Consider the following 17826-nt stretch of genomic DNA (forward strand, 5'->3'; position numbering starts at 1 on the left):
TGATTGGAATGCCACATAATTTGTTCTAATATATTGAAAATCCAATATTAGGATGAACTATATTTCCATAACAATAAAAAATATTCACAGGACCACGCATATACTGTTTTCACAGTTCAAAATATTGTCCAAAATGCTTTGTCTATAAAAAAGTCCTAAAAGCTGAAATAAGCGATTCTATGTTCAGACCTAAATATCTTGGTTCATCAGTATGAGCATTAATAAATAAAGAATTATTTGTGAATTTTGATAGTCTTAGTATATCTATAGAGAGTTGACTTGAAACGTTATGCTACACAACTACCAACCTTATCTATATTCTTGCTACCCATAGGATTTTTTATATTTGTAATGAAAAGGAAAAGAAGGACAATATGACTATTCACTCAGTTTATTGAACATCTTTATGATCATTACCTTGAACTCTTTATTGGGTAGATTGCTTATCTCCACTTTCCTTAGGTCTTCTGGGATTCTGTCTTGTTCCTTCATTTGGCACATATTCCTCTGCCTCCTTATTTTGCCTAATTCTCTGTGTTTAGATTTATGTAGTTAGGTAGGTTGGTTACGTTTCCCAGTCTCAGAGAAGTGTCCTTACATAGGAGACATCCTATGGGGCCCAGCAGCATGCTCCCCTCTGTTCACCAGAGCTGTATGCTCTTGGGGTGTCCCCTGTGTGGGCTACCTGGGCCCCTCTGTTGTGGCAGGGCTAACTACTGTGGGTGCACTGGTAGGTGGGGTGGGCTTGTGGTCTGGTTGACTGCTAAGCCTTGCTTTGTGTGGTGACTGGTGCTGGGCCGCCCCCCTTGGTGGCCGGGTAAGCCTTTAGCGCTAATAGGCCAGAGGGAGGACTCCAAAATGGTGCTTGCCTACACCAGTGTCTTCATGGTATAACGAGCTCCCCAAAATGGCTGCTGCCAGCATTTATGTCCTCAGGGGAGTCCCAGTTGCCTCCTGCCTCTCTGGGAGGCTTTTCTAAGATCAGCAAGTGGATCTGACCCAGGTTTCTTTCAGATTATTGCCTCTGGGCTGGGACTCAGAGGGTGTGAATTTTTTGCATGCCCTTTCACTGAGGAGTCTGTTTTCTATAGCCCTCGGACTCTCCCATATCTAAACCCCTTTGGCCTTCAAAACCAAATGCTCTGGGAGCTCTTCTTCCAGGCAGGGCCCCTGGGTTAGAGAGTCCAATGGGGGCCTAAACGTCTCGCTTCTTGGAGAAAACCTCAGCAGTTGTGATTCTCCTCCTGTTTGTGGGTCATCTCCCTGGGGGTGTGGGTCTTGACTGTACTATGTCTCTGCTCATCTTATCTGTTTCATTTTGGTTCCTTCTTTATATCTTTAGTTATAGAAGATCTTTTCTGCTAGTTTTCAGGTCACTCTCATAGATAGTTGCCCTGTAAAGGGTTGCAATTTTGGTGTGTTCGTGGAAGGAGATGATCTCAGGGTCTTTCTACTTCACCATCTTGGCCCTCTCAATCCTAATCTGTATTATTTTAAAAGCATTACTGTGTCTTTTAAAGTTTTGAAAGTAATATATTTAATCAATATATCTATATGGAATATTTTTCACACGGAACAGAGATGCTTCATTATAGATGACCTTAGCGTCAACATCTGATAATTCTTAGTAAAACAATCAGTTGGCTGTGTTATGTGCTCTAGTTTTATTTTATTTTTTTATCCTCTTTTGCAAACTGTTTTGCTGGAATTGTGCCAGATCTTGCCAAGAACTGTGTAAATGAGAAATTATTTTGGTTTGAATTCTCAACTAAAACTAGAGACTGGCTTAGTTTGCAACTGTTCTTACAGATTTAGGAAAAATGTAATTGATTTCTTTATAAATTAACAAGAGTACTAATGTAATCCCAGAAGAAGAGAATCATAAAATCAAACAATGGTCTTTATTCCAATTTCCAAAATACTACATTAATGGTTCTAACCCATGAGTTAAATGCAATATTATTTTGTGCTTCAGGGATTATGCTGTCCTATAAAGTATAGGTATTATTTTTATATTCATTTACAGATGAAGAAACTTTCAGAGAGGTGAAGCAATTTATCCAAGTTTACACAGCTAACAAGTAGCAGAGCCTAGATTTAAACCCATTCAAACTGAATCCGTTCTCTAGATTTAGTAAGATTTCCCCACAAATGCTATATTAGTTAATGCTTTCTTGCCAATGCAGTTCCTTCTTCTGGAATCTAGTTTCTCCTCCTCCTACCTCTCCTTGTATGGCTCTTATTTTTCAATATTATCCTTATTAATATTTCTGTCTCTTTTGGTGAACTTCTGGCTGTTAAGGTTAGGAATTTTATTTCATTTTTCTTTGCGTGGCCAATGCTTAGCACAAGTCTTAATGCAATATAGGCATGATACATAGGTAAACTGATGGGTAAGAGAGTGAGAGAATTTGGACTTTAAGATATGCAAATATTTTTGTTTGGCATTTTATTGAAAATAAAATTCTCTTATTTGCATGTTGATTGGAAATTTTACTAAAGGGAAGATAGGAAGCATGAACTCAACCAAACAACTCAACCCGCCAATCCCTTTAGTTATAGCTTATAGTGAAATCCTGGCTGATTTGAGTCAGCTGAGGCAATTCTTGCAGTTAATGCCATAGTAGCTTCTGCAATATTTGTATTCCATGATCATATATTAAAAATAGGGGGAAGGGCAAGCAATATTGTTTCAAAAATTTAACTTATGCTACTGTCAGTCTTTCTCACATCTCTGGGGACACAGCCATATGATATTAGATTCTGTAGAAATATTACAAAAATACCAGGGATTCATTCCTGGAATTTCATTTTGGTCTAGTTTGGTAATCATTTAAGATCGTAACAGACAGTACAGTGGCACTCAGTTAATTATTGGGATTATTCTAAATTTTGACTAGAAAATAATCCCTCTCTCCAATTTGTTAGGTGAGATTATAATCAAGGGGAATTAGGAAGGAACAAAGTGCCTAAGGAAAATGGCATGATCCATTAATCATATAATTATTTTAATGCATCTTGTATTCCTTTACTCTATATAAATTTCAGGTGAAATTACCGAGTTTTTCTGTAGAGTGTGCTCAGTTTTTATAGTTACAGTAAGCATGAGTATTTGGGAAATGTGTATAACTCAGTAGAGGATATTTAAGTCTACTCTCTGCACAGTGAGTAATTAATGGGTGCTGTCTTCTTATTTTTAACAAATATCTCCTTGTAGGATGAAATTCTGACAGGAAAATTACAGTATTGGAGCCCATGATAGGATTTATGTTAATAATTGGAGGGCTTTTGTTCCTTAAGATGTAAATGGAGCTTAAATAAAAAAGGTTAAGAGGCAAGGCTCTTTTAAGAATATAAGTATTCTTTTACAAATATAGGTATGTTGTCAAGGCAAATATATATTCTCCACACCCCCCTTTGGGCAAATGTCACCAAATTGTCTATTAATATTCATTGTGCATATGTCAACTACTCACTGAACTTGTTTCTCTTGTGCTTTTAGCAATATTACAGGCATTCTTGTGCTGCAGATGTTTTAATATGATACATGATACAAATGGATATTTTAATCATTTAGGTTTTCCATTTTACCTACCACGGAATAGGAAAAAGAAATTTGGATCAAAACAAAACTTTGTTAATATAATAAATACTGCTTTGCTCAATCTGCTAAGAAGAAACAGACTTGAAAACCTAAACAAACAAAACCCTGAGACACGTATTACTGCTATACTAGAAAAGAAGAATAAAATCATACATTTGAAAAAAGAATAAAATTATATATTTGTATGTTTGCATACCTCAGCAGAATATTAACAAATCAGTCTCTTAAACGGTTACTTGCTTATGTTTCTGTAAATGCAATGTCTTAAAGGGGGGAACAGTTTACATCCAACTAGGAGTTTGGTTTCCTCATAATAAATCTCATGTGACTTTGATATATTTCCTTGAAATACTTAGCACTTATGTGTGTATCTTTTTCCAGCTGTGGTTGTGTAAATATTTAGATATTTCAGTCACTCGTGTTTATATTTTATCTTCCAACCGGGCAGTTGTTGAAGGAATCCTGCCCTGTCCTTTTCCCTGATGCTGGCCTTTCCTGAAGTCAATTGTGTTATATTCCCAAGGTCCTACCAGGATTCTTGCCTTGCCTTGTCAGGATTCAGCTGACGTTATCATCCTAGTTCCTTGTTAAAGCCTCACTCCATCAGCCCCTTTCTTTTACCGTCTCTTCTTTGTAACTTTTTAGTTTCTTATGCAGAATATAGTTGAAACCTTCAATTTGGTTTTGCCAAGGGTAATATAAACCTTTTATCTTATTATATAAAAAATACCCAAATTAGCATAACTAAAATGGTGGTTGTTGGGTGATTTATAGGAACTCAGAATTTATGATTGAAGAAAGAAGGTGTTTTATGAATAGTGAGTCAAGAATATTCTATAAAGAGAGGTGTTGTGACAGTGGAGATGGACACAACTTCTAAGATTTATATATGTTCTTCCCTAATTATTCTTGGTGTAACTCCCTCAAAGTCCTTCTTTGAGAAAGTCAATCACAGTTATTGATAGAAGTTGGGTGACGTTTTTCCCTCAAAGCATGCTGGTGGAAAAAAAAATGGGGATCAGTGATATTTAATTTTAATTGTGCAAACAGTGTGTAGAAACTGAGGTTCTCAAATATTAAAACCTGATAAAATAGGAGAGCTACTCAGAAATGCAAGCTCATATTTAGATAAGCTCACACAGTACAAGGAATGCTTTGTGTTCTCATTCGTTCATCATGAAAGTCTTTACTGAGTTAAGTGACTATGAAATCATATGATTTACAGTTAGATATTCTCTGATTGCATGGGAAAAAAACATTAGATGTTATCAGGTTTGACTGCTTCTTACTGTTTTCATTATCTACATTTTAAATAAAAGTAATCAAAATTAACAACTTCCAGTGTTGGAAACAAGAATGGATTTTAACTAATTAATCCTAGCAATATTTATGGAATAGTGGGAAAGAGCAAGGATTTTGAATTTGACTAGGATTGGATACCAGCACTGCCACCTTCCAGCCAAGCACCAGTGCTTAGTTCCCCCATATGGATACCAGATAACAACACCCACCTCATGAAGATGCTGTTGTGACAAAGGAGATGGTGGATAATTAATATTTGTTTTCTTTTCCATTCCTTTTCTTCCTGCTTAGACATGACAATAAAGAATAATTTATTATAGTTTGTAATAGAGATGATGAGTGAAATTTATAATTGTTATTATTGAGGTTAACTGATGACTTGTAATAAATATCACTCGGGAATTGGAAAGTTCCTTTCTTGAAGGTTGTACGTTATGAGAAATGTGGCATTTCTATGTTTTTTGTTGTGATTTCCAAAAGTTTTGGCTCTACAGCCAAGTAACTTTTTTTTTTTTTTGCTAACCCTGTTCATTCTCTTCAGATTATTATATGCTAACAGAGTGTATTTTCTTTTGAAGTGTGTTCCTCAGAAGCAAAGTTCAGTGGGATGTCCCATAAAAAGAAAAATATAGAGTTCAGTGGCCAAATAAGTTTAAGAAATTGCTGCATATTATACTTTTCTTCTAGAGCACATAATGTGCATTAGCAAGATTAAAAGACCCTGAGAACCCAGATCTTTTTTTGAGTAAACAATCTGAGAAAAGAATATTTCACAGAGCATTTTGAAAATTTAACCTTTAATAGAATAGAGAGCATTTTTATTGCTGAAACTCTTTTACTGAATGCTGCCGTACAAACATCATGGTGAAAACTTGGGCCTGAGCTCTCTACTCCCAAAAGTCATATTGGCTGTGGCCCAGCTATACGGGGCTGTAGGTTAGGGATGGAGAGAGTCTTGAGCTCCACTGCACTTTCGTGGAGCCTGGGTGATCTCCAGGTTCTTTAATTGGCCGTTACTTCCTCTATACACGCTCCATAGGCAGTTTTATTCTTTACCAGTGTTTCAGTCTCCAACTTGATTTTCAAATATGGATCCAACTGAGATTTTTTTCCTAAGGTCAAACTTGGATATTTAATAGGCAACTTGTCGGCCTTATTTGGATATTCTGGAAGTATCCCAAACTCTCCACATCTCATGCTGAATAAATCATCTCTGTCCTCTTCCTCTCACCACATCCCACTCTTTTATTCTTGACCTTCACTGGGACTGCCCTTCACCCACTGCTCAGATCAGAAACTCAGAATCTCTCTATCCTCTGCTTCTCTTCCATCTTGTGCATTTTTCATTTCCACCTTCTCCCACATTGCCAGTGAGTAGGTCCTGTTGATACTGTAACTAAATATCTCTAGATTCTTCCTTTTATCTTCCTTTCTGTCTGTCAAGATCCAAGTTCAAGCTTTCAGAATTTATTGTTTAAAGAGTGTAAAAGTGTCCTAACTAATCCCTTCCTAGCTTAGCTGCTGCAGTCTAGTTTCATACTATCAAGAGTGAGCTCTTTAAAACCAAACTTAAGCATGCAATCCCTTGCTTAAAATATTTGAATGTTCTTGTTGCCTTCATTTAGGTTCCAGAACTTTGGCTTGATGTACAAAGCCCATCTGACAACTGCCTTATACTGAGGCTGTACTTACCTACCTACAGGTCCCACAGTGTACCATATGCTTTTGTAGCTGTGCCTCTGAGTGAAATCCTTTCCTTTCTTTTCTTCCTGACTCACTTTTCAAGACCTACCTCAAGTTTCATGTGTCTGTATGCCTTTCTTGGGCAGTGTTAAGTGCCCATTCTTTGTATTCTTATAGCAACCTGTACATCCCTGTTTCCTATCTGAAATAGACTTACAGAATACAAATAAAATTGGCTTAAATTAAATACATGTTACCTCAGCAGTTGATCTTCATTAGCATCCATCTTTCATAATTACAGCCAAAATAAAGGCCAGTAATATATTACAGTGCTTTATTTTCTGAGGCTATACAGCACTTGTGGTTGAGTAATCTTAAATTCAATTTAAATTTCATTTGCCTTCAGTATAGCCTTTGCTAAAGACCACGAGTTTCCAAGTAATTTTTTTCCCATGTAGCTGGCTTATTTTCTCCTCTTTTAGAGCCTGGTTTCATTTAACGGATTTATAGTATGCTGTATACCATGCACTGAACTAAAGCTATTTCTCAGTATTTCAGATTATAAAACTATTACTCAATATTTCAGATTATAATTTTTTTGTTTCGTGGTAGACATAAGCAAATAATAGATCTTTTAGTTTCATCATTCATTTATCATTTCATTAAGAAATAATAACTGCAGTAGTTACAAATTAGAGATGTAAATAAACCCCTTGCAGAGCTTACAGTCTAGTAAAGATTAAACCGTATGCGTATATGGTTACAATTTCAAAATAAAATCTTTTAAAGTCTCTTTATACAGTGCATGATTATTAAGCTTCAGATCATTCCACTCAAATAGGATTTTGCTGTTAGCACTTTGTTTATTTTTTTATTTACTCAGCATATTTATTGAGTATCTGTAGTGTGTTCAGCACTCTGCCAGGCATAAGAGAAGCAACCATGAGCAAAATCAGACCCACAGATCTTACAGAGTAATGGGAAAGACAGACAGTGTTCAAAGCATCAAACAAGTAAATTTAAAATATAATTCTGGTTATTTTATCATAGGTAGTTTCATACCCTTGCTAAAAAGAAGCCTTTAAATTTTGTGGTAAAGATCAGGGAAGGTCGAGATTTGAAAGAAGAATGGGTATAAACTAGGGTAAGATCATTTTGATCCCAGACTCTGTAGCAGGCATAGGCCTGTGGTAAGAAGAAGCTTAATATATTTGTGGAACTAACAGAAGACTGGGGTGAAGAAAGCAGAGAAAGGAGTAGAACAGGAAGAGTCCTGAGAGCTAGATAGGGGAATGAACATGCTGACTCTTGTAGGTCTTGTTAAAGATTTTAAGAAGGCTTCCCTGGTGGCGCAGTGGTTGAGAATCCGCCTGCCGATGCAGGGAACACGGGTTTGTGCCCGGTCCAGGAAGATCCCACATACCGTGGAGCGGCTGGGCCCGTGAGCCATGGCCGCTGAGCCTTTGTGTCCGGAGCCTGTGCTCCGCAACGGGAGAGGCCACAACAGTGAGAGGCCCGTGTACCACAAAAAAAAAAAAAAAAAGATTTTAAGAGCAATGAGTTTATTTTAAGAGCCACTGAAGTAGAGGAGGACCCAGATTGTATTTGTATTTCAGAGCCATTATTTGGCTGCATTGAAGTGAAGCTATTTAAGAGCTTTCCTAAATCCTGGTGGGAATCTATAGTACTTTGATCTGGGATGGTAGCTGGCTGTAGAGAGTGAGATGAGTAGATTGATTTAAGAAATTTGGGGGAGGGTTAGAGGACAGAAAGAGGGGTGTCAAGCAAGACTGGTTTCTACTTTTCATCGTTTATTGAGATCGGAACACTAGATGAGAACAAGGTTTAATGTTTGGTTGTTGAAGTTGAGAAATCTCTAAGATTTTTACATATGAAATCTATCCATGGCAACAATAAGGTAGGACTATTAAAAATATGAAACTTGATCCCTCTTTTAGAGATTATAATCTCATTGAAAAAAATAAGGTACAGGCAGAAAATATTTAAATGACACATACACTCAGGCCTTCACTTATTAAGTAATACATAAGGTCGAGAATGTAGCCTCTCACCTAGTATCCTTCTTCATTGACTGTTATATTTAATTATTTAAACTCCATTATTTAACATTTCATCTTTGAAGTCTACTAAAATGGTAACATAATTATTGGAGACAAATGAACTTAATTTATTAATAAAAACCCTGAGAAAGTATATATATATATACTATATATATATATATATGCACACACATATATACACATATATATTTATTATTTAGAAAAATATAAAAGTCTATGTAAAGAACAGTTCCATCATATATATTTTAACATAAATATTTATTATTATATAGCATATGTTTTGCTAAAGTGTTGATTGATGTTTCATTAAAAATGAGATTCCAGGAAGCCATGCCATTATTTGTAATAGTCGACAATTCTCTAACACATTCCTCTGCAAAAACAGGCACGTACATGGTACAAACAGACAGGGTGATGGGTTCTGAAAGGATTTGTGGACAAGGGATTTGGAGAGCAGACAGGATTTGTACAGACAAAGTTTTAGCAAGAGCACTTTCTAAGTGGTGGGTCAAAAGGATTCAGGAATTAGAAGGTATAGTCAAGGTGGACACCAGAAAGATTAGTTAGTAAGGAGGTGAGGAAGAGTAGGTCGTTATTATGAAGTGTTTAGATAGTAGTGCTAACACCTATGCTTTTGAAATAAGACTTTTAATTGTTTTCAAGTGATGAAATGAAGATATTTTGTCAATTCTTATGCAGGCTCCCGTCTTCGTCAGGAAGATTTTCCACCTCGCATTGTTGAACACCCTTCCGACCTAATTGTCTCAAAAGGAGAACCTGCAACTTTGAACTGCAAAGCTGAAGGCCGCCCCACACCCACCATTGAATGGTACAAAGGTGGGGAGAGAGTGGAGACAGACAAAGATGACCCTCGCTCACACCGAATGTTGCTGCCAAGTGGATCTTTATTTTTCTTACGTATAGTGCATGGACGAAAAAGTAGGCCTGATGAAGGAGTCTATGTCTGTGTAGCAAGGAATTACCTCGGAGAGGCTGTGAGTCACAATGCATCGCTGGAGGTAGCCAGTAAGTAAAATGGGCTTTCTGTGTTTGGAGAGATGGCCAACATGGGATCATTTCCCTTGATCACAGTCATAAAAGTTTAAACCTGTATCACAGGCTTTACCTGAGGAAAATCTCTAGATTTGTTTATGAATATCATCTACTATTTGTTTGAATTTTCTATATTTCTCATCTTAGCTGGTTATTCAAGCTAAATCGGGATTTACACATAGTTGTTGAACTGTTTTACTTAAAAAAAAATTTTTTTCAATTAAAAAAATTTTATTTTATATTGGATTAGAGTTGATTTAGAATGTTGTGTTACTTTCAGGTGTACAACAAAGCAATTCAATTCTACATATACATATATCTATTCTTTTTCAAATTCTTTTCCCATTTAGGTTATTACAGAGTATTGAGCAGAGTTCCCTGTGCTTTGTTTTACTTTTTGGGACTGTTTTCTGTTGAACATGCTCACTGAAATGGATTTATTCCCCTCCTTTGTTCCTTTTAAATATATAGAAAATGAGGATGTTTATGGAAATATAATAGTGTAGGATATTTTTCATTTGTCTTCATTAGGAGAAATACTTTCAACTGGTAGTGTAGGGTGTAGTTTTAAACTGTTTCTAATTCTCAGAAATATACTTTCGGTAAAGCTATATCCAGAGAAATGTATGTATATGCTTCATACTGTATTATCTTGGCTACACTGTAGCGCACCCTTGGAGGAAAACACGTGGATGGAATCCTCAGGGAGTTGATAGTTCAGTTTATTTACACAAATACCAAAGGCTGCTCATTTGGAATTACCTCAATAAGGATTTAGTTGACTAATGATTAAATTGTTATATGTAGAGTCTAGATGTGTATTGTATTTGAATTAGAATTAGGCTTATTTTCAATAAACATTCAAGAGGTGGCCAGAAAATTTCATTCCTTTGAAAGAATCCTGCTGTGTATATGTATATGTGACAGAAATTGAGAATTGTATAGGGATTGGAGACACAAATGAAATTTAGATCTAATTCATTTTAAATTTTAATATCACTTTAAATTTATCTGTCTATAATTATATATGAAACTGTATGCATAACTATGTCTACATTTATATATAATGTTTTCCAAGGTGATTGATATTTTACTACAATGTATGTTCAAAATTTTAGTTATATAATCAGTTTTCATAATCTCTAACATTGTCTCCTGCATTCAACTAGAACATGAATATAAAGAACCGCAGATAATTATGACATTATAGACATAGAAAGGAATTTAGAGATAGATTATTCCAACTCGATCATATTATTAATGTGAAATCATCTCCAGAGAATTTAGATGATTTGATCACTCTCCCAGAGCCATGTAATACTTACCTTGAGACAGAAGGCCAAAGATATCTGATATGAGCATAAAATTTAATTAGATAGAATAAAAAATTAAAGTAACCATTTAAACCTCTGTCAGAATTAGGAATTCACATTTTTAAAACATTTACTTGAAACCCAAGTTTATATTTCTCTATTCACAGTTAACTGATAATTAACTTATTGTACTTGCTCTTATTGCCTTGATTCTCAGTGAAGGTGCTAGAGCTAAATCAGTGAGATGTATAAAAGCTATAATCACAGCAGAAAGATATTTTTCTTTTTCTTTTTTTTTTTTGTGTGTTTTTTAAGCTCAACTTTAAATGTAGCACAAGCAAAATAATTTTAAAGTTTCATCTTATTTATAAGAAGACATATATATATATGTTTTGACAAAGTCATCTTTCAAAGTTACGATATTAATACCTTTCTAATGCTTGGCACCGTTATACTTAAGAATTATTATTTTCTGTGAAGATAAATGTGAGTTAACATTTGAGAACAAATTTAGAGAATCAAGAAAGATGATGTAGATAACCTAGGCCAACTCCTGTGTGTGGTATATAAGAAACTGAGGATGAGGAGGGAAAAACAGTGATTGTTTATTCTCTGGAATTATAATTCTTTATAAGAAATGTGTACCAACAGAAATATCAAAGATCATCTCATGCTTCTGTATTATTTTCTACTCTCCTTGTATTCTTATCATTGTCAGAATTTTTTAAAAAGTTTTTAGACTTGAGTAGAGGGTCTAAATGCTTACCCTCTAGATCTTCCTTTTCAAAACACCTCTAGTTTTACCTCAGATGATCAAGATATCCTTAATGCATTGGGATTTAGAGACCTGTCTGTTTTAATCTGGCTTTTGTGCAGTTATTTTAAAAGACACCATTAGTTTCCAGTTAAGTTCTGTTTCTAACTTAGACATTCCATTACCTTGAGAGTCCATTATGGGAAAAGCTCTTGCAGTCTCAGTCAACAAATATACGATCATGAAATTGAAACCAGACATAAGAGCATTATATAACTTTTACCAGTAAAATATTCAAATACATAGTCCCTTAATGCATAGTTCACAAATTTTAGTGGGATATTCCTGACACATTCCAAAATGTTGTCAAGCTCCAGAGAAAAAAGGATATCATAATTTACTGAATAAAATTTAATAAAACTACTCTAGAAAGTACTTTAAGATCATATTCAGTAACAATTCACATACTTGGGAAGGGAGAAGTATATAGATATTATATATTTGTCAAATATAGTTTGCTGTTAATAAGGGTAGTTTGATAATAAGGATCACCTTATTAGTGATAATAATTATTTGAAACCATGAGAAAAGTTCAAGTAGTGTTTGCTTCCAATAATTTTTATACTAGTTAAATTGTAAAAATTAAAAGCATGTTTTTATTTAAAGAAATTGTGTTATTTGGTCACATAAGTTATATGGGAAAAATTAAGTACTCTGCAGTTAAAATGGGTTTTTGTGTCTAAAAAAATTCATGGTTCAGTGCACTACAAATAGATATATAGTAATTTAGTTCACATGTATTTCAGTTATTTATTTTAGCCAATGGTTACTGCTCATTCACCATTTTAAAATATGTTTGCGTTCTAAAATCAAAACTAGCCTTTTGTACGTTATGTAAATACAGGAGGGGAAGGAGGGCAGGGAAACATGGGTCATTTTTGCTGTAGGTTAAATCTATAAAGTACTATTATAGCTTGGTTTTATTATTTCCTGGAGAATATTACTATTTTTTTTCATATTTTCTTAGTTTAGGTACCAGAAGTTCAGTAAGAACTATTCTTATTCTTCCCAAAGGCTTAGACACAGGAAGACAAAGATTTCATCTAATTTCTTAGTGACGCTATAGCCCGAAGTAATAGCATTAACAAAAGTGTCTTGAGGCAACACTGGTTTCACAGCACAGTTGTTGGTAATGCTTTTAAAAACATTTATCTGTGTTTTATTTGCCTTTAAACCAAGTTTTACAGCTGTAACAACAACTGGATTTCTTGGTTCCTAACAGTTGTCAATCTCTCAAACAGTGGAGGAAAAAAATGATATGGAATGTCATTTAAAACTTTTCTTTTTGTATAGAAATGATAATATTCTTGTCTTTTGTGTTTTTAATATTTATTTAAATTTAGATAATGTACCAAAAGGATAGCATTTATTGGTTATCTTTAGGATTCTTTATTTTTGTTTTCATTTAAATTGCAATTATAACCAGGTTGGACCCAGTGAAAAGCACTGACTGATCTTTAGGTGCTGATCTTTGCCGTGTAGTAAAAGTTGTGTTCTTGTTCTTGAAAACTCAGTTTTGATGCAATTAAGTTTATCTCACACAATTATAAAGTCTAAGAATCAGAATGCTAAGAAATATATGGTAGTCCTTACACCTAAAGTTTCCACCTTGAATTTTTGGAAGCTTATCTCTGTAAAGGAAACCAATTTTTAATCACAGATGCATTTTTGTTAATTTGTTTTTTTAATTATTGTTTTTCTTTGCAAGTCAAGAATGATATATCATGATGATGACTTTAATTTGTAAATTTAGAATATATTGCTGTTTCTAAGACTTATGAAAATTCACTGTTTAACTCAGTTTCAAACCCAGCTTTCTAAAATGGTATTGCAAGTAGTATTTTTTTTTTCGTATTAGCTCTATTTGAGAGTCTACTAAATGTTTAGAAAAATATTTTATGGGTCTATTCTTCTATACTCAACATTACCAGTTAGTAAATTTAGAACTTTATTTTATGCCTGGCACAAATTGATAGCACAGTTCTTCAACACAACTTATATTTAATAAGTAACTCGATCTTGGGTAATTGCGTTGAATTTTAAGGAAAATTAATTTGAACCTTGACCCTCATGCTTTCGATTACAGAACACGTCTCTCTACGTCATCTGCTAAGTAGTACATAGTCAGCATATGGCTATTTGTTTCCTATGTAAGCTGTTTTCTCCTGAGGAAGAGAAATTCCCTTCAGACTAGGCAGACATCTGCTGACTGTCTTAGCAGCAAAACACAGAATTATCTTTCCAGAAAAAAATAATTTTGGACAATTAATCAGCGACTAATCGTCCCAGATTTTATTAACTGGGGTGCTTTTTAATAGTAATTACTTTGAGGTAAAATGTTTATATTTTAAAGTAATATTTTCCCACTACTTTCAATACACTATGATCTTTCATTGTTATTAAACAATTCTCCCTATAAAGTGATTTAGAATTTGAATTATCTGATTTTCCTCCTTTGGATAAAATCAGAAAGTGTACTGACATGTATGCTAAGGAGCCAGGTGTTGGTACAGTAGAATGTATTTCTAAACTCTGGAGCATTGAAGATGGAAGGATTACTCCTGGCAGTAAAATAGTACCGATGAGCAGGTGAAAATAGAATATGCCATTGTATTATAAAATATCGATCGATTGATTGATTGATTGTGCACACAATCAAGTTGACCTTTATATGTGTGCACACACACATATATTGTTCCTTGAAAGACTTTTTATCTTTGAAATTGAACTAGCTCTATATTGTGTCTTTGAAAATATTTGTTTCCTCTAATCTGCTTTATCTTTTTAAAAAACTTTGCCATTTTCCATGCTTTGATGAGATTCTAAAGCATTTATATATATATTATTTTTGTTTTCAGTATTCAAATGAAGAATGTTAAAGATTCATTTAGTTTAATGATTTTAAAATACCTTTCTTCTTTGTTGCACACTTATATTCTAAAATGCAGTGACTTTTTGTTGCAAAATTGATTCATGAGTAAATGAAATAATGCATATAAAGTGTGTAGCACAGTGACTGGCACATAATTATAAATCATAAATCTAATTGTCGGTGCTGTTGGTTTCACTGCTTTCTTCTCTTTCCCTGTATTTTGGCCGGACACTAGGATTATTTATACAAAGGGGATCTGGATGCTTTTTATTTCAGAAATGGACTGACTTCATTTTGAATTTGAAGATATGTGTGTTAATATACTAAAATTTAAATAAAATGTTTCAGTAATTAAATTTTCTTAAATTAATTTCTGGTTAAGTACAGAGCATGTTAAGTATATTAAATTCCATCTTGAGTTGAAATTCCTGGTATGAGAAATTTACCCTTATCTTTAGATTCTTGTTGTTAATGCAAGGCATGCAAATAGTGTTGACTTAAATCATTTTTGTCTTAGGGTCAAATGAAAAATTTCATTTTTGTAACTTTTACAGTTGGGATAACATTAAAATTTTCTTTTTGAATTCACATGTTTTTTCACTTAAGTAAAGAAGCAATATTGCTAAGTTCTGTGACATGATTATATTTACTAAAGACTTGAGTTTTTACCACCAGTTAGAATATAGTCTTTTGTTGTTGCCAGTCTTCATTAGTTCAGGCTGCTTTAACAAGAATACCACATACTGGGTGGCTTACACAACAAACTTTTATTTCTCATAGTTCTAGAGGCTTGGAAGTCAGAGGCCAGGGTACCAGTATGGTCAGGTTCTGGTGAGAGTTCTCTTCCTGGTTTCTGCACATGGAGAAGAGAAAGCTCTGGTCTCTATCCCTGTATAAAGACTCTAATTCCATCACGGGGGCTCCACCCCAGTGAATTCATTCCACCCTAATTACCTCCAAATACCATCACATTGGGGATAAAGATTTCAACATACAAATTTTTTTTTGGGGGAGGGCACAAAGATTCCACCCATAGCTGTCTTTAAATAACAGTTATTTGTGGATTTTTAAGTTGGATTTGTAGTTATTTTATCGTCTTAAGTAACTGAGAAATAAAAATCAGAAAACCAGGGGGAAAAATCATGTAATCTCCGTGGTCCATCAGATCACTTGCTGCATCCAAATATCGGGTTTAAACTGTATCATAAATTGAGGATAGAAACATTATGTCTTCAAGTAAATATAGTGTGAATTCTGTATATGTTGAGAAAAGTAAGAGCAGTATCCTTTCTATACTACATTAAGAGAGGAGACAGTTCTCATTTTCTTTGAAATAACATAAAAATTCTTCTTTTTTTTTTTTGGTTTTATCTGTCCAAAGAGTATTTAGTATGAAATATAAAAGCAGAAACCCATATTCCATAACCCATGTGAGAGATGACAGTGACGAAGGGCATAAAGAGAAGGTTTAAGTTTCAATGGGTATTTTAGTAGAAAAGGACAAAGTCCGCTGACCTTTTGAACCTGGGTGTTAAAGGAGGTGGCTGTGTCAGAGAATGTACTATTTATTCATAAATAACCAACAGGTGACATTCTATCTTAAAACTACTCTTAGTTAAACCAATTATGGGCTGTAGATATGTGTTCAGTTGATTCTTAGGCAAACGTTTATTGTTTTTTCTTTGGCTCACACAACTGTCATATATTAATCTTTAGCAAATTTGTAGAAAGATCTTAGAGTGGGGACATGTCATACATTTTCTTTCCTTTGCTCCCAAACTCAGGTTAAGGAATATGATTAGTAAGCTTATAGAGATCATTTTTAAATAACTTATTGTATTTTATTTCTAAACACATGCATTATAGAACATACTTGCTCTTTTAAAATACATGTTCTTGTAATCTCATTTGCCCAGAGTTAACCACTGTTGAAAGTTGGGTGGATATCCTTCTAGATATCCTAACATCACTATATGTTCTCTAGGGAAAACTATTTACTATTCAATTAATATTCAGTCTTTTCTTGGTTGGTTAAAAAAATAAAAGGCATTGGCTATGTTGGAACACATAGCTATGTCATAAAGACTAAATGGAAGAGTTTAGCTCTCTAGATTGGATGTTACAAAACAGGTTCCATCTGCTGGATATTACTACATACACTGTCCTGGACCAGATTCAATCCAGTAATCTTGCGGTTAACGGTTATGTATTCCATTACCAGTCTCATGAGCCACTCCTTTTATTTTCTCAAAAAGTAGATGGTGTCCATACATGCTGAAAAGTACTAAGATGATTATTCCAACACTAGTTGATGCTTAAAGTCCCTTGAGGCTTCCAGGAAATCAATTCAGTATTTAGTTATTTATGGGATATTCTTGGCAGTGTCTCCTCATATCAACAATACTGCCTTTAAAAACTAATTACCAGGTAGATCTGGTTGTCTCTTAAATCTTATCATCATATCACCCTTCCTTTTAAGCCTCCTAATTTACTTGTGATTTAAATGCTAGACATCTTTCCCACATACAGAGACTAACTTGAGAATCATTTGTGTTTATTTAAAAATTTTTGCTTCAATGACAAGTTTAATAAAACATACCTAAACATTCTTAGTATAATTAATTTTAATTAATACAATATAAGTTAACTTAAACCTTTCATTAATTATCAATTCAAGCTTTTTTGTCAGATTAGAATAAAGCCCCATTGAATGTTTTGAAGGCATAAAAGTTCTTTTCTTAGTTATACAATGTAGGCATTAAAAATGTTGTTTTTAAAAAGTCAGGCATTAAATAAAAATATGAAGGATAACGAAATATAGTTTATCCAAAAATTTGGCATTTTTCCCTAAGCAACTCTTTCCAGGCCTTTTGCTTAGTTTTAGCTATTCAGTGGTGAACAAAAAAGAAAATGGTTTCTGCCTTCATAGATATTACAAAATAGTGGGAAGAGGGGGTTGTGATGACAGAAAATAAGTAACTAACCATACAAATAACTTTATCCTTAAAATTGTGCCAAGTGCCAGGAAGGATTGGGGTTAAGCTGAGATACCCATACCCGTGGATATTACCAAGACACAAAGTAAAAGAAAAGACGTTTCAGGC

General features: G+C 34.1%; 1 protein-coding gene across 1 annotated transcript in view; it reads left to right on the plus strand.

Annotated features, from left to right (window-relative positions):
• The window catches only part of ROBO1 (roundabout guidance receptor 1), a 415029-nt gene that overhangs the window by 61486 nt on the left and 335717 nt on the right, over positions 1-17826 (plus strand). Inside the window, exon 2 of the mRNA XM_055086128.1 lies at positions 9370-9696. Within this exon, the coding sequence (XP_054942103.1) occupies positions 9370-9696 (327 nt within the window). The remainder of the gene's footprint in view (positions 1-9369; positions 9697-17826) is intronic.

Source organism: Physeter macrocephalus, chromosome 1 (assembly GCF_002837175.3).
Source record: "Physeter macrocephalus isolate SW-GA chromosome 1, ASM283717v5, whole genome shotgun sequence".
Lineage (NCBI taxonomy): Eukaryota > Metazoa > Chordata > Mammalia > Artiodactyla > Physeteridae > Physeter > Physeter macrocephalus.